The sequence below is a fragment of the Notolepis coatsorum genome (genome assembly GCF_963971535.1).
Source record: "Notolepis coatsorum genome assembly, chromosome: 10".
Lineage (NCBI taxonomy): Eukaryota > Metazoa > Chordata > Actinopteri > Aulopiformes > Paralepididae > Notolepis > Notolepis coatsorum.
Genome location: NC_140174.1, coordinates 86,931,382 through 86,949,417, shown reverse-complemented (window position 1 = coordinate 86,949,417; position 18,036 = coordinate 86,931,382). Strand labels below are relative to the sequence as shown.

The 18,036-nt window shown below is 49.2% G+C and overlaps 1 protein-coding gene across 1 annotated transcript in view; it reads right to left on the bottom strand.

Annotated features, from left to right (window-relative positions):
- Positions 1–2,291: 2,291 nt before the first annotated feature.
- Positions 2,292–18,036, bottom strand: part of gas2l1 (growth arrest-specific 2 like 1) — a 45,896-nt gene continuing 30,151 nt past the window's right edge. The window contains exons 3-5 of the mRNA XM_084323744.1: positions 13,570–13,666; positions 11,240–11,567; positions 2,292–7,598 (exon numbers count right to left, since the gene is read on the bottom strand). Of these exons, the coding sequence (XP_084179870.1) occupies positions 5,477–7,598; positions 11,240–11,567; positions 13,570–13,666 (2,547 nt within the window). The 3' untranslated portion in view covers positions 2,292–5,476. The remainder of the gene's footprint in view (positions 7,599–11,239; positions 11,568–13,569; positions 13,667–18,036) is intronic.

Below are 18,036 nucleotides of genomic sequence, written 5' to 3'. Positions count from 1 at the left end.
CGTGGCCGCCCGGGATTCTGTACGCATTCCCCCCCATACACCTGATAGCTCAGCTGTTGGGGCGGGTACGTCGGGAGCGCGGGACTTGATCCTGGTCGCGCCGCGCCGGGGCTCAGCTGTGTGGTCCGTCCCTGATTCAGCTCTTGGTGGCCCCGCCGTGGCCTGTTCCCTCTCTCAGGCACGCGGAACTCTGTTCTGCCTCCTGTTCTGGGGCAGCCTCTAGGCTTGGCTGCTGAAAGTGTGAATCTGGTGTGAACCGCGGCTTACGCTGGGAAGTGGCGTATGGTCGAGTGTGGGGGCAGAACATTGTTCAGCCACCCTCTCGTGAAACGTTTCCTGCTTGGCACTCTGCGTCTCAAGCCTGTGGAACGTTCTCTGTCTCCGAGTGGGACCTCCAACTGGTCCTGGGCCGGTTGTCGGAGGCCCCGTTTGAGCCTCTTGAGCAGGCGCCGTTGGATCGGCTGTCTTTAAGACCGCGTTCCTTTTGGCCACCACCTCCGCTAAGCGCATGGGTGAGCTGTGTGCTCTCTCGGTGTGGCCTGAGTGCCTGTCTATTCGGCCGATAGCGGTGCGACTCTGAGGCCTAATCTAGTCTTTGTGCCAAAAAATATCCGGAGCTCTTTTCGCTCCAGGGATATTGTGGTTCAGGCGTTCGTCCGCCTCCTCACGCTAGTGAGTTGTAGGTAAGCTTTCACCTGTCCTGTCCTGTCCGTGCACTCGGGGTTTACCTCAGTCGGACTCGGGATCTCAGGGCTTCCGTTCAACTGTTTGTTTGTTACGGTGGCCCTCACGCGGGTGAGGTGCTGTCCAAGCAGCACCTGTCACATTGGTTGTGCGAGGGCGTTGCCCTTTGCTACACGTTGGCTGGACAGGTCCCCCCCCGGGCTGCTGCCCTGTTAGGGGGGGCCTCGGTGGAGGACATCTGTGCTGCGGCCTCCTGGTCCTCCCCGGGTCCTTTCGTTAAGTTTTACCTCGTGGACATGACTGGGGGTTCTGTCTCCCAGGCGGTTCTGAGGTCTGGGACCTCTCCTGCATCCCACCATTTGGTGGGCTAGCAGGTGTGTGTGGGTGTGGGCCACGGGGTGCTGTGTCACACATGGTCCCGCCTGTGCTGTGCGTTTTCAGGGGTGTCTGGTTCCCCCTTTTTCGCACTTTGGTGGAGTTGACTGCCTCCCCCCCTTCGTTAGGACGGGCGGGTGGACAGGACTCCCCTCCTCCCTGGCTGGGGCTTACGGGCCCTCAGGGGGTACACTTGTCGGGCCACGCGTCTGCTCTGCCCCATATCTCATTGGCAGAGCGAGACGCGATAGCCAAGTATGCTATATAACGAAAAAGGTTATTTCATAACCTAGTTATATGAATACTGGCTGAGCGTCTCGCTCTTAGCGCCCTGAGGTCCCTTGGATGGTTTTTTCTGTGTATGGAAATCGTTCTGAGGAAGGTGGAGCGTGACCATTTCCGGCGTCATATAGGAAAACGCAGGGGCATGGCTTGGTCACGTGCAAGTGAGTGCATTTGTTTGTTTCGTGAGCACATTATGTGCAAGGAGATAAGAGGTTATCTCATTGGCAGAACGAGACGCTCAGCCAGTATTCATATAACTAGGTTATGAAATAACCTTTCGTTTTCAATATACCTGCTTCCACTAGGACCTAGTGGAAGCAAGTATATTGAAAACTATGTGATCAAATATTCTAGGTCATCCGCAAACATATTGCTATACAGATAATGCTCAGCTGTATGTACCCCTAATCTTGTTTCCTCCAGCTGAAGAATATTACAAAATAAAAACACTAGTTTATCCTTTATACAATGTGGAAATTATCCATGCTTTCGTTTAATCTCGTTTGGACTATTGTAACTCCCTCTACTCATCTAAACTAGAAGTCCTCCCATTTGCAGCTACAGTATAGTGCAAATAAGACTTTTAATGGGCTATATTACCCCTATTCCTCCTTGTTGCAAGGTAGCTTTAAGGTTCAATATTATATGGAATGGCCTCAGCTACATCAGCCCTACATAAGGCCCTGCATGAAAAACTGAGGTCAGCCAAATCAGTGCATCTTTCAAATCAAATCCTCAAAGCATACTTTTTTATTCATAATGTACATTTCTTTTCTGTTTATTTTTCTTAACTTACTTACGTACAGTACTATGCCAATTTGGTACCTTTGTTATTTAAAATGTCACCTTGATTTTATTGCTATATTTTTAGACATGACTACTATTGTCTTGAGTTTATTATTATATGAGAAAATAATTACTTGAAAAGGATAGGATTCAAATCTCAATTTCCAAGGAACATATTTATTACAAGAACAACTTGACAGAATTTCATCTTCAAAAAAACAACTGTGAAATAATTGGTATTGCAGTATTGCTATTTAATGCATACAAATTCCACAATTTCAAGCACTCTGTACATTAACTGAAGTTTTAGCGAAGAGAACATTAGCAAATAAATTAATTCTGAAGATGAACATTCAAATTTTACTGATTGGAGAGAGAAAAAGAGAGAAAGAAAGAAAAAAGAAAGAATGATTCATGAAATTTACAACGCTGTGCAGGACAAAGAAACATTTCAGAGAAGATAATCATTCTTTATGTGATTAATTACAGATACTGTGGCAAATTTATATGAAGTCACAGTTCACACAAGTGTGATTTCTCTTTTCAGACACCTGCTGATGAAATATGAAGTGTCATGCAAATGTTAAGTCCTAGAATAAGCCACCACGGAAAGTCTAACTTGAGAAAAGAAAAAGAAAATATTTTTATTTATTTTTAAACTCAAGACAAATAGAATACATGTATAACATGTTTTCATGTGAAACCTGTTCATCTGAGTGAAACTGTAATATGCCGGTGTGATGCTAACATTAGATCTTGCTTATGGCAGTGGAGACAAGTCAGCAATCAGCATATAAATCAGAGGACTCTAGTGTCCTGTGAGCAAGTCTCTAGGCAGTGCATACATGTGATAGCTGCGGTTGGAAGAATGAATCCAAAGCAGTCATTATATAACCTGTAACCTTGCAGTTGTATTGATACAGTTTTCTTAATGGTGATTCCCTTTACATTGCAGGCAAATGAAAGAATGTGTGGGTGAAAAAATTATATTTATACATATTGGACCCCATCTCCTGTTTCAATTTTCTATACACCATTCAGTTCACTTACAGTACATAACAGACACAGCTGTCACTCGAGACCAATGAGACTTCAGTTCATAAATAAATAAATAAGACCAACACCGTCCCCCTCCCTTCTACCCTGGCCTGTACATATTCTTACAGATAGTATGTACACCGAAAAAACTCAAGCTCATTCCACCTACAGTATGTTCACTCTGAGCCCTCTTTCACATCCTCAGTGTCCTCACAAAATGATATCTTCAATATGTTTCAGGATAAAAAGTTTGAAAATACATTGTAAAATGTCATAAATTCATCAGTGTATTTTCCGAAGCTATCAGCTTCCCGCAGGACACTGGTCATTTTCACCTTCATGGACATTTGACAAACTCCAGGCCTGTTACAGTATAGGTTGTTCTTCCGTCTTGCCCTATTGATTTCAATAGCCAAGATGTGATAACACCGACGGGGACCATCATATCCATTACATTATTTATAATGTATGTGCTCTTCCACATGCAGCCACTCAAATGAAAGCCTGTTCTTTCTCGGCCACAATTAAACCTGTACAACACAGATCATCAACATCAATCCAGCATACAAATGTATCATTCCCCAACCCTGACCCTTATCATCAAAAACCCTATAACTTAAAAGAGTATAAGGAAGTGTAAATCATGCATAACCCTGCCGCCATGCTAGATGTGTCTGTCAAATAAGATTACTTAGTACATAACTCAAGTCTTTAAAAAAAATAAAAATAAAAATAAATGTATTTCTTATAGCCACTAGATGTCAGTGTAGATTGTAAATGGCGTTCTTGGTCAGGGTATCTGATTCGCAGTGGTTCACAAATTGTGAATAAATGTTAGTATGCTTTTGACGCGACAGCTTATTTGGGACCCAGAGGCAATACAAATCAGTATCTTTACCATGTACATCAAGTATTATATCCAATATTGGCAATGTTCCCCACATTTCCTCCTGCATCCACACTCAAACTGTGCACGTTTCAATTGACAGAGTGATGATGATGGCAACTCAATGATACTCTCATTGATATTGGGCAAAAACATTCTAAAATCAAACCTACAAACACATTTTAAGGCAAAGGGAATTGTCAAGGCATTTCCAACCGCCATATTGCATAGCTAAGGCAGCATAGAGATTGATACAGTGAATATGTACATAATATATTCAATACCTTTACACTATACCCACATCGTTCTGTGAGCATACATATACATGTGCACATATACACGTAACTATTTACACATTCATCCACCTAGACATTTGTCTTTTGCAATGCACATATATTGTTAGTGTTGAATTCCAGGGTACAGTATCGTTGTAGGAAGAACTCAACATGGCTGCTTCAGTGACAATGACACATAACATAATCTTCACTGCCCTTCCACACTGCAGTAGAAATAAAGTGAAAATTATTATTTACTGCATTCAAAAATTATGTTAAAACCCCCAAATCACACTAAAAACTTAAAAAATTAAAAATACATCCATTATCTGAACCAAAATGACTGGATGTGGGAAAGTGACATCATATGATAATAATAAGAATACACAATTTACCTATCTCGAACCTTGCCATCTTTTCTTGATCCTCCAATCAGGATCAAGAGAAGATGGGTGGGGGTTAGAGATAGTCAATTTAAGATACACGGTGGTTGGTAGTGTGCAGATACAGAATATGTAGTGTTGTTAGACTAGAGGGCTGACCACAGTCTAAAATGCCCGTTAGAGTACCGGGATTGTAGTTTTGAGTATCTGAGTGAAAAGAAATCCATAAATCAAGACTGCCAGCCAATGCTGAGTGACAATATGCAACTGCAGTCGTCCTACCAACATCTACCAAGGCTATCAAGGCAAGCACTGATGCTGTGATAAACCACAAGAGGGCGCCAATTCATTTGGCTTAATTCTAGCGTTCCACTGCCTATAGGGGTCTCTCTCCTGCAGTTCCTGGCACGCCATTATGCCCCTCAGTAGGACACATGGCAGCACATATGCTCTCTCTCTCTTTCTCTCTCTTTCTCTCTCTCTCTCTCTTCCTTCGCAGGGGCAGCAAATCATAAGACACCTTATGATTGACCAAAGCCTCCCCCCCAAGCATACGTTAGAATTTAAATAAAACTAATAATGCGGATCATTCCTTTGGTAATAAATAATTTGGCTTGAGTGCAATAACAGTATGGGGAACCCTCTGCAGGTGGTGAAGGGGCCGAACTAAAGGAAGAAGGAGGGAGTGTGTGACAGTCTACAGCCCCGGTCTACAGTGTTTCGCAGACACAGTAGTCAGTGTTCGCATCATACTCAGTTCTTTGCTACATCCAGGCTTCAGTGTCCAGGCCCCCCGATTCCCCGGGGAAGGAGCAGTCCTTGGCGCCCAAGGCTGTGGCACGTGGCTGAGGGTGGATGAGATCGGTGAAGGCCTGGTGTAGGCCCTTGTGTGACGCCGGGTGACCGTTGGAGCGGGAGCTCTGGGGGGACAGCGGCTGGGTACCGCGGGGGGACAGGTTGTCCTGTAGATCTCTGTAGCTGACCGGGGTGGGGATACGCGAGGGGCTGTTCTCCGGCCTATTGTCAGTACGAGGCCTGATCCTGGGTCTGAGTTTCAGTTTGTAGATGGAGGGCACTCTGTCTGCCTTCTTCTGCCCTCTCTTGGGCCGCAGGACCACACCCCCGTCCCCAGCGTCCCCATTGGCCAGGGGTGGGGGCGGCGGGGAGGACTCGGATCGCGATTCGCTCAGACTGAAGCACATGGAGGACGTCTCACTGGAAGAGTCCTGGAAGGAGCCGTCCTCAGAGGGGGGCAGGGCCACGGGGGAAGGGCACGCCTCTGGTGGAGGAAGGTCATCGTTGGCGTCCCCTTCCTCTAGATCGTAGGGCAAGTTCGGTTGATTGTCCTCTTGAGGAACGTCTCCCTCGGGCTCTAAGTCCCAGCCCTGCTCACCCTCCTGCCTCTCCATCAGTGCCCCTGCTGGAGGACAACCTCCATGGCCTCCATTGATATTCCTAGAGTGAAAAGGAGATTGTGAGGGCGGCTGGTTCACCGCCGTGGCTGGCTCTGAGTCCGCCAGACCAGACACGGTAGACAGGAGCTCCCTCTCCTCCATGGAGCCGGAGATGGCCGGGAGCTTCCTGAGACCGCCTCCGCGGTCGCCCCAGCGCTCAGGCTCTCCGTGCCCACCGTTGGGCAGTCCTCCTGGGCTGTGGCTCAGCGGGTCCTCCAGGGGGTGGCTGCGGGGATTAGTCCTCTTGGATTCCCTGAGGTCGGGCAGAGCTCCCACCTTGCCCCCCACGTTGAGGGAGGAGGTGGAGGAGTTGGAGGAGGAGTAGGCGGAGTCCGTTACATTGGGATCAGCGGCGGCGGCCGGCACCGCGAGCGCTCCCACCCCCTGCTGGGAATGCGTGGAGACGGGCAGCTGCAGGGTGGCCCCTCCTTGGGCTCTACCGGGCTCTCCTCTGGCCTGCTGCGTGTTGGCGAGGAACTCCGCCTCGAAGCTGCGATAAAGGTCCTGCTCTTTCTGGGGATCCAGAGTGGGCAGCATCTGGAAGCCGAAGCCCAGGCCCCCCTGGCCCTCCTCCTCCTCCTCCGGCTCCGGGCGCTCGGTCCCCGACCAGCCCCTGTGGTGGACGCCTCGCCCGGCGGAGGAGCGGGGGGCGCGGGGCGAGCGGGGCCCGTGGTGGTGAGAGTTGCGGGGGGAGGAGGAGGCATGAGGAGAGCGCCGGCCTCCCGAGGAGGTGACCGGCGGCAACAGCCTGCTCTTCCCCACAGAAGGGGAGCGAGGAGCCGGGGGCCTGGGGGCCGCGGCCGCCTTTTTACCGGGACTACCGCTGTTCTGGACAACTTTAACGGGGGAGTTGGAACACGACGAGGACGACTGCCTCCTGCCGAAGCCACCGCCACCGATCCTGGGGGAGGCGGGGGGCACCTGTTTAACCCGCAGGTCCTCCCGCCTCTCCGAGGGTGGGGGCTGCAGTTCTCTGAAGCGGGGGGAGGGACCGGGGCTCGCCTCGGTGGCACGGCGGTGGTTGGGTAGCTTCCCCTGGCTGTGCGAGCGCGGCGCCTGGAACCGCCGAGGCCCTTCGTTGTTGTTGCCAATGGAGCGACCCCTCTCCGCGGCGCGGGCGGTCCTGGTCGCCGTGTCGGACGCCGCCTGCGGGGGGGTCGGTTTAAGTATGGAGGCGGGGGCGGGCCGTTCCCGAGAGTGACTGCGTGCGCGGGACAGCGGGGGACGCAGGGCTGAGATCTGAGCTCCTCCTCCGGAGGGTCTCTCGATGACGTGCTTCCCTTCCTTGCGGTTGACGAGCAGGACCACCTCTTCGCCAGAGCGGCGGGGGGCGCCCCCCAAAGAGAACCGTGGCCCCCCGCCGCCCCCTCCCTTAGAGGAGGCTGTGGATGAGTCACTGTCCCCCGATAGACGTCTTGTCACTGGCAACGACCTGGAACACAGAGAGGGACAAGTAAGAGTAAGTCGTGCTTAAAACTGTAACTGATGGTTAATGTGTATAGGGCAATTAGGGCATGCTGCAAGGTTTGTGTTGCCTCTTGGTATTTTGGATATATACCCAAGAAACACACACACAAACACACACACACGCACACACACGCACACACACACACACACACACACACACACACACACACACACACACAGACACACACAGGTCCTTAGGAGCACTGAGTTTTACAGGATCACATTGCTGCTGACTCAACTCCCATGGAAATAACAGGTTTACAGCAAACAGTTTGTACCTTTAGTCCACGAGGGGATCTCTAACCTGTGACATTCAGAGCACGAGTCTCTCCCAGCCTGCTGCTGCTATACTGTACATAGACAGCCAGACCAGCACGAGGGCTCACTGCGGCTTCTCGGAACAGTGGACAGTGTCAGCCAGGGGGATTATGGACAAGATGAGAAGAAGTGGGGTTAGGATTATAGGCCCTGTGGATTTACTCACAACACAGAGCGCCACACCCCTTCACGGTCACGCACCAGAGGGACCCTCGGGGCAACGCGTTAACCCACTCAGACAGATAAGGGTTCACTTATAGCAAGAGTTAGCCAAACCCAGAGACATGCAGATGAGATAAGATATTCCTTTATTGACCCCCTGGGGGGGATCCAGCCCAGGCCAGGTAAAGCCTATAGGTTTGTTCTTCTGCAGTGGCAGCGATACGTATCGTTCAAAATTATATTATTTATTGAAGAAAACTATTGTTAAATCTAGATACAGTGGTGGAAGAAGTACATAGCTCCTTTACTTAAGTAAAAGTAGAAATACCCAGATAAATGAGTACTCTGGTAATAGTAAAAGTCCTCCATTAAAATGTTACTTAAGTAAAAGTAGAGAAGTATTTGCTATTGAAAGTAAAAGGTACGCATTCTACATGACGTTTGTGTATTGCAGTGCTTGGGAGCATTCAACCCTCCAACCATTGACCTCTAAAGGTCATGTTGAAGTGGTATGTGGTCCAGTTATGCTGCTCTGATTAAAGGTCATGTTAAAGTGGTATCTGGTCCAGTTATGCTGCTCTGATTAAAGGTCATGTTAAAGTGGTATGTGGTCCAGTCATGCTGCTCTGATTAAAGGTCATGTTAAAGTGGTATCTGGTCCAGTCATGCTGCTCTGATTAAAGGTCATGTTAAAGTGGTATGTGGTCCAGTTATGCTGCTCTGATTAAAGGTCATGTTAAAGTGGTATGTGGTCCAGTTATGCTGCTCTGATTAAAGGTCATGTTAAAGTGGTATGTGGTCCAGTTATGCTGCTCTGATTAAAGGTCATCTTAAAGTGGTATGTGGTCCAGTCATGCTGCTCTGATTAAAGGGCATGTTAAAGTGGTATGTGGTCCAGTTATGCTGCTCTGATTAAAGGTCATGTTAAAGTGGTATGTGGTCCAGTTATGCTGCTCTGATTAAAGGTCATGTTAAAGTGGTATGTGGTCCAGTTATGCTGCTCTGATTAAAGGTCATGTTAAAGTGGTATGTGGTCCAGTCATGCTGCTCTGATTAAAGGTCATGTTGAAGTGGTATGTGGTCCAGTTATGCTGCTCTGATTAAAGGTCATGTTAAAGTGGTATCTGGTCCAGTTATGCTGCTCTGATTAAAGGTCATGTTAAAGTGGTATGTGGTCCAGTCATGCTGCTCTGATTAAAGGTCATGTTAAAGTGGTATCTGGTCCAGTCATGCTGCTCTGATTAAAGGTCATGTTAAAGTGGTATGTGGTCCAGTTATGCTGCTCTGATTAAAGGTCATGTTAAAGTGGTATGTGGTCCAGTTATGCTGCTCTGATTAAAGGTCATGTTAAAGTGGTATGTGGTCCAGTTATGCTGCTCTGATTAAAGGTCATGTTAAAGTGGTATGTGGTCCAGTCATGCTGCTCTGATTAAAGGTCATGTTAAAGTGGTATGTGGTCCAGTTATGCTGCTCTGATTAAAGGTCATGTTAAAGTGGTATGTGGTCCAGTTATGCTGCTCTGATTAAAGGTCATGTTAAAGTGGTATGTGGTCCAGTTATGCTGCTCTGATTAAAGGTCATGTTAAAGTGGTATGTGGTCCAGTTATGCTGCTCTGATTAAAGGTCATGTTAAAGTGGTATGTGGTCCAGTTATGCTGCTCTGATGATTATGTTCTCTTGAAGTTGACAGGCTTCAAATGTGAAAGTACATAATCTCCATACATGTTTGCCGTGTTTTCTATGCAAAATCCTTTTATTTTTTTTATTTTCTAACTGATGGGATCCTTTGAAATGTAGTGGAGTAAAAGTATAAAGTTCCCTAAAATGAAAATACTCATGTACAAGTAGCTTGAAATTGTACTTAAGTACAGTACTTGAGTAAAAGTACTTAGTTACTTTCCACCACTGTCTAGATATGACAAATAATGCACAATGGGGCACAGGAAATTGACTAATAATATCATGGGGGCAGAAACGCATGCAAATAAATTAATAGTTTTGCTCATTTAAATAAAATATTTAAATTAGCAATTGCATGCGCTATATTCTCAAGTGATCCTGAAAAGCCACGTTTGAATGGTATCTCTTTTTTTAGTGCTTTTTCAGAGAAGCCCACCTGCTGACCTACTTCCCTGGCTAGGAGAGCCGTGAGCATTTGCCCAAGCCTGGGGATAGTTGTCAGATTAGGCCTTATCTAGTCTGGCTCCCCCACCCACACAGGGTTAATTCAGAGAGCTGTTGCCTTGACGTCTGTTCTGAACCATCACTCACTGCGGAAACTGAGCCACACTGGCTGAGGGCCAAAGTAAACCACCCCTCGGCTCCTAATTGTGTTCAACAATGGCGCCTCCGCTGTGATGTATGGGGAAGGTATGTGACGTTGTGACCGACTCAACATTCTGCTGGCTTCTCTGTGGAGAGCGGGGCAGATCTCGTCCTCTTTGCGATCCAGAGAAAGACTTTTATTGGCCTGAGCATGCCAGCACTCTGACAGCCACTTCAGAGACATGACAGCGGAAAAGAGCATTTGTTTTTCTACACACAGGTCCTTGGAAAGAGAGCAGCAACAGAACGTTGATCAACAGCTCTGCCACTGGATCTCAGCCAGGTTTTGGCTGTCATTAGTGTAATTAACTGAGGGGGAGGAGCAGGGGGAGAGAGGGGAGAGGGGGTCGAGGGGAAGAGAGGGTCTGAAGAGGACAAAACAGTGCCATCACTCCTGCTGCCATGTCTTGTAGCCACTAGGGGGCACAGGAGGATGTCTGTGTGGGTTGGGCTTTGTTGGGGCAATGTCACCTGAGATTAGATAAATCTGCTAGGGTCTAATCTGTGGCTTCGTGGCTCGTGTGTGCATGTGTGTGTGTATGTGTGTGTGTGTGTGCGTGTGTGTGTGTGTGTGTGGGTATGTGTGTGTTTGTGTGTATATGTATTTCTTTGTGTATGTATGTTTATGTATGTGTGGGCCTATGTGCTTGTGTGCATAGATAGAACAATAAGCAGTGAAAAGTGGATACGGCCTGCTAGGCCTACTGCAGAGAGAAGCACAACACAGCGTGAGAGCGCACACTAATACACACACAAACACACACACACACACACACACACACACACACACTCCACACACACCTGAGAGGATTAAAGTGGCGGGGCTCTGAGCGTTCTCGCGGCGGCCGCGGCAGCAGGGCGCGCGCAGCGCTGGGATCCGGCTCAGCAGGCACAGAAGGATGATGGGAGCGTCCGGGCCGCGCGGAGGACGAGGAGGAGGAGGGGGAGGGGTGGGGGTGGGCACAGGGGCCGCAGGAAGGCTCCAGGGAGCGCCTGTCGGGAGGCTTGTACGGGGCGATGCCTTCCTGGCGCCAGTGCGGGCCTGGACTGGTGGAGCGGGAGGAGTGGGCGCTGGACGACTTGCTGTGGCCACCCTGGCCGCTGGCCTTGGCCTGGTGGTAGCGGTGGGCTGCGGAGACACACAGGGACACATGGTTAGGACAGACAGAGACACATGGTTAGGACAGACAGAGACACATGGTTAGGACAGACAGAGACACATGGTTAGGACACACAGAGACACATGGTTAGGACAGACAGAGACACATGGTTTGGACAGACAGAGACACATGGTTGGGACAGACAGAGACACATGGTTTGGACAGACAGAGACACATGGTTAGAACAGACAGGGACACATGGTTAGGACAGACTGAGACACATGGTTTGGACAGACAGAGACACATGGTTTGGACAGACAGAGACACATGGTTAGAACAGACAGGGACACATGGTTAGGACAGACAGAGACACATGGTTAGGACAGACAGAGACACATGGTTGGGACAGACAGAGACACATGGTTAGGACAGACAGAGACACATGGTTAGGACAGACAGAGACACATGGTTAGGACAGACAGAGACACATGGTTAGGACAGACAGAGACACATGGTTAGGACAGACAGAGACACATGGTTAGGACAGACAGAGACACATGGTTGGGACAGACAGAGACCCCGATGAGCCCGACAGCCTGCGAAAACACCCACAGCATCACAGGAGATAACAGTCATCGTCGGAGATCCAGAAATAAACCACAGCTGAGGATCATATTCATATTCCTACCCTAAGCTCGGTGACAGTGGATGGCTTATCAGTTATCTTAGGTTGCTACTTCCCCCAAGTAGGGAAATTAACCCGTATTCGCAATGTCGACCTCAGATCTATCCCCCCAGGCCATCAGGATGCTCAATGGCTCGATGTAACATCATCAACCCATCCATCTACACTCATTGCTGCACACACATCACTTTAAACAAACACTCAACCTTAACTTCCTCACTTTAGACACTTTAACACTACGTTATATTTATCTATTTATTAAAGAGATTTGCACTACATTCATACCTCATTCGCATTTGGACCTTGTCTTAAAACGTTTTTGTACCCCATTGTCTGCATTTTTACTTCATTGTACTTAGATTGTACTTAGGTTGTAATTTAGTTTGTATATTGTATTGTATATTGTATTGTATATTGTATAGTGTTATTCCTCTTTTACTTAATTTTTTACTGTATGAAGCACATTCTCAGGGGCTCATACAGAACCAAGCATTTCACTGTAATGTACATGCACCTTATATAGACAAATAATAAAAACAAACTTGAAACTTGAACTTGAGATGAATGCTGATGATCCTGATACCATTTTAGGGAGAGAACAGTTATAGAATCCCTGAAGGCCTGTTTTTAAATGTTGTTCATCGTGACCCGTCTCGGTTAGAACTGCAACACCAAGCGTTACTCCGGCCTGCGTTAGCTGTGCCCCCCCCCCCCCCCCCCCCTCCTGACATCATCACTCTGGCAGCAGCAGGGTGGACCCATGGATAAGGAAGGACTAGCACACCCAGAGGCTATCGAGAGCTGACGATGATCAATGTCACCGTGCTGACTATCACGGGGAGGAGGGTAAACATTAACACGGATATGAGCGGTCATGACCAAGTGTCAGCTCCTGTTTACGACACCATAGTGTCGCTTTTACGGTGAAACGAGATGCAGTTAACATCAACAGGGATAACAGCAGGGAGATTGGAGCGAGGATGAAGTGCTTTTGTAAACTCGTGACAATTGCCAAGTAAATTAGCTGTCTTGTCGTCCGCATACAATTGTAAATTGTATATTGTATAGTAGTGTACATAGGAACCGGTTTCTCAGGAACTTAGCATGTCTCTTTTTATCATGCACATCTTGTGACTTACCTATTTTAGATTTTTCTTTATGTCTATTTTATTATTTGTATTATTGCACAATCGATGCAGGCATGACCAGCCGCATGCCCTGGTATGTATGTGACAAATAAACCTCTTGATTCTTGATCTATTGTGGGTTACGAGGTTTCGACGTCAAGACGTGACACATGAAGTTCTCTCGTGAGGAAAACGGCGGAGCACAGGAAGTGACCTCACCGAAGCCGGCGCAGCGGCAGGGGTCATGCTTGTCCAGATAGTGCTCCAGCGTGTCCCAGCCCCCGCCCACACGCACCATCACGTGAGTGCGGAGAACCTGCCGAGGAGAAGAAGAGAGGAGAGAACAAACATGTTAACCGACGCACAACAAACACCACCCTGCCGTTTAACTGACGCACAACAAACACCACCCTGCTGTTTAACTGACGCACAACAAACACCACCCTGCCGTTTAACTGACGCACAACAAACACCACCCTGCCGTTTAACTGACGCACAACAAACACCACCCTGCCGTTTAACCGACGCACAACAAACACCACCCTGCCGTTTAACTGACGCACAACAAACACCACCCTGCCGTTTAACTGACGCACAACAAACACCACCCTGCCGTTTAACTGACGCACAACAAACACCACCCTGCCGTTTAACTGACGCACAACAAACACCACCCTGCCGTTTAACTGACGCACAACAAACACCACCCTGCCGTTTAACCGACGCACAACAAACACCACCCTGCCGTTTAACTGACGCACAACAAACACCACCCTGCCGTTTAACTGACGCACAACAAACACCACCCTGCCGTTTAACTGACGCACAACAAACACCACCCTGCCGTTTAACTGACGCACAACAAACACCACCCTGCCGTTTAACTGACGCACAACAAACACCACCCTGCCGTTTAACCGACGCACAACAAACACCACCCTGCCGTTTAACTGACGCACAACAAACACCACCCTGCCGTTTAACTGACGCACAACAAACACCACCCTGCCGTTTAACTGACGCACAACAAACACCACCCTGCCGTTTAACTGACGCACAACAAACACCACCCTGCCGTTTAACCGACACACAACAAACACCACCCTGACGTTTAACTGACGCACAACAAACACCACCCTGACGTTTAACCCCTCCGGCGCCTCTGAAACGCAGCGCAGACTGCAGATCACCTCTATAGATATGCAAATCCTACAAGTGGAGCAGCATGCTGAGCAGTTGGGCCCCCGAGTCCCCTCCCTCCTGACCCCCCCCCCCCCCCCCCCACCCTCCATGTTAGAACACTCCCATTAGATGCACCCCCCCCCTCAGCCCATGTCACCCCCAGCTGATGCCATTATGAGCGCTGTCCATCGCCATGCCAACACACAATTAAAAGGGAAGGGGGGGAAGAGCAATAAAGAGCTCTGCTACCATGAAAGACACTCTTCTTCCCCCTGTCTCTCTCTCTTTCTCACTATCCCCCCTCAGCTGGCTCGCCCGTGCTTTCAGAGCGAGGCCGGGTGATGGAAACAACTCAGCCCCTCCCTCCTCTCATTTCAGATAGAGAGGAGAGGGCGCTAGCTATAGCAAGAGAGGAGGGAAGTGTGTGTGTGTGTGTGTGTGTGTTGGATGTGTGTGCCCCCTCCTACGCTCCTCTGCTCATCGAGGCACACACAGATCCACGGTATCATTCCAGAGAGCCTCTCTCTCTCCCTCCCTCCCTCCCTCCCTCCCTCCCTCCCTCCCTCCCTCCAGGCGGGAGCCATCTTCACTCAGGCAGTGGCGTTACATTTAGCCCGACGCGACAGTCCCGCGGACGCGGCTCCCTGGGTTGTGTAACGCGGTTCGTCCGCCACATGTTTCAGAGGTCGCGCCCGTGTGTCTGTGGGGTCAGACGAGGCAAAGCCACGGGAAGTGCATCTGTTTGGGCTGGAGCGGAGCTTATCTGAACCAACCCACACGTGGCCCCGGCCTGTCATCCTCTGCTCCCAGAGACAGGGGCTGGCCGGGCCACACACGCACACACACACGCACACGCACACACACACACGCACACACACACGCACACACACACACACACACACACACACACACACACACACACACACACACACACACACACACTGCTGCTGCTCTGAGGAAGAGCTGTACAAGATACAAGATACAAGATTCCTTTATTGCCACACAACCAGGTTGGTGGTATTCGTGATCGGGACCGAGTGTATTAAGCTCTACAGTACATAAAACTGGAACATAGATAATAAATAATAATACATCTATTTTATATAGCGCTTTTCCAGGTGCTCAAAGACGCTTCACATGGGCAGGAGAGACAAACTATGGCAAAACAAAAAAACAGAACAAAACAGAACAAAAATAATACATGACAAAATAAAATAAAACCGACAGAATTAGAGGTCAAAAGCAAGATTGAAAAGGTGGGTTTTGAGGGCTGATTTAAAAGATGTCAGGGTGTTTGCATCACGGATATGGCTGGGGAGGGCATTCCAGAGGGAGGGGGCAGCAGCAGCAAAGGCCCTGTCGCCCCAGGTCCGGAGCCTGGTCGTGGGAGGTGTTAGGAGGTTGGCATCTGCAGACCTAAGGCGACGGGTGGGCGTGTGACGGTGGAGGAGGTCGGACAGGTAGGGAGGGGCAAGGTTGTTGAGGGCTTTAAATGTGATGAGTAGTATTTTAAAATGTATCCTGTATTTGATTGGAAGCCAGTGGAGGTCGTGGAGGACAGGGGTGATGTGATCAGAGATACATTTACCCCCCCCCCCCTTCCCAAGAGAAGAGCTGTATGCATGTAACACCACCAGGTCTCACTCCACCCGCTCTACCATACAGCCTGCATTGTCATCCTCTGCTACCCCTCTCTCTCTTAAGTCCTTCAATACTGTCCATCTGCTTAGCTGTCTGTCCTGACCATGTAAACTGCTTACTCCGCATCGCTCCGGGCCTCGTGTCAATAACAGGTTTACCGGCGGTGTGTGACTGCGACAGTGCACGGCCATCACCGCGAGGACCGCCAATCAATCAATCAATCAATCAATCAATCAATCAAATTGATTTATATAGCACATTTAGACATGACACTTGTCAACCAAAGTGCTTCACAGTAAGTCGCATAGCTAGAAAACAAAGAAAAGAGATCGAATAAATAGAAAATATGAACAACCAACGGATAGACAAGGAAACAAAACAACACGTCAACAAGCAAGGCAAGAGTCAGAGTGAGTCAGGGAAGGCCAGGGAGTATAGATGGGTTTTGAGTTTCGATTTTAAAAGACTCGATGGAGGGGGCAGATTTGTTGGACATGGGGATGCTGTTCCAGAGGTCAGGGAAGATTCTCCGCGACCAGCGGCACTCTGCGGTTCAGCCGCCATCGCTTCTCTAAACACGCCGAAGGGGTGGAAATCCCCCTCCTCACAACTGTAGAGAAATGATCCCTGTTCCTATGGCAACCGGGGAACAGGGGACCGCTTGTAAATCACAATAGGGGCGGGTTGAACCAATTTCTCAGCCCAAATCGCACTAATAATTTCTCAGCTCACGGCCGACGGCTCACACACACAGGGTGGCCATATAGTAGTGTGGCCCCGCAACTCACACCACCTCCGCCACACAGGGGGGGTAGGGGGACCTCCCTGGGGGCCGGGGGCATCTTGTTTCGCTACGTTACATTCATCCAGCATTTTCTCCCTCTCACTTCCTCTCTCTCTCTCTCTCTCTCTCTCTCTCTCTCTCTCTCTCTCTCTCTGCCATCCCCTCCTCTGGCCCGAGCTGCACTGTCAGAACTGAATAGGGGCCCGTTCGGCTTTTGATGGCAGCTGCCAGAGGGCCGCCTCTCTCCCTCCCTCCCTCCAGATTAATGGAGAAGTGTGTTGGCCGCACCAGTGGCTGCCGGAGGATGTGCAGAAAATCACTGTCACCCTCAGCGAGGAGGAGGAATACCAAGAGGGTGGGGACAGTATGGAGGGGGGGGGGGGTAATCTGACAAGCAAAAGAATATCCCCAAAGCACACACATACTCGCACGCATGCCCACCGGCACACACACATACACACACACACACACACACACATACTCGCACGCATGCCCACCGGTACACACACACACACACACACACACACACACACATACTCGCACGCATGCCCACCGGTATACACACACACACACACACACACACACACACACACACACGCACACACACACACACACACACACACGCACACACACATGCACACACACACACACGCATGCACACTCACACACAACATCTCCAGACACTTTTTCCTAATACGGTAAGTGGAGCAGGCTTAAGACTCTCTAGGTTTAACATTACGCCACGACTCTCTCACTCACCTCACACAGACACAAGGATTCCGCTCATGTCTCACTGCTTGTCACACTCAAATTAGTGCATGTGGCACCTTAAGAAGTCCTGCCTGATTGAGGAGATAGGCAAGAGCGTACCTACATCGATTGCTCTTTTTTTTTATCTACTTTTTCTCCCCATCTTTACATTTTTTCTCCCATCCCAATTTCGTATTATCCAATTCTTCCCTCCCCTGTCTCGAACGTTGCTAGACCATGCCTCCCACTGGTCAGCTGCAATGTGGACGAAGCCTTGCATCACGTGTCCCCTCCGGTACACGAGGAGGCAGCTGTCGCATCTTTTCACC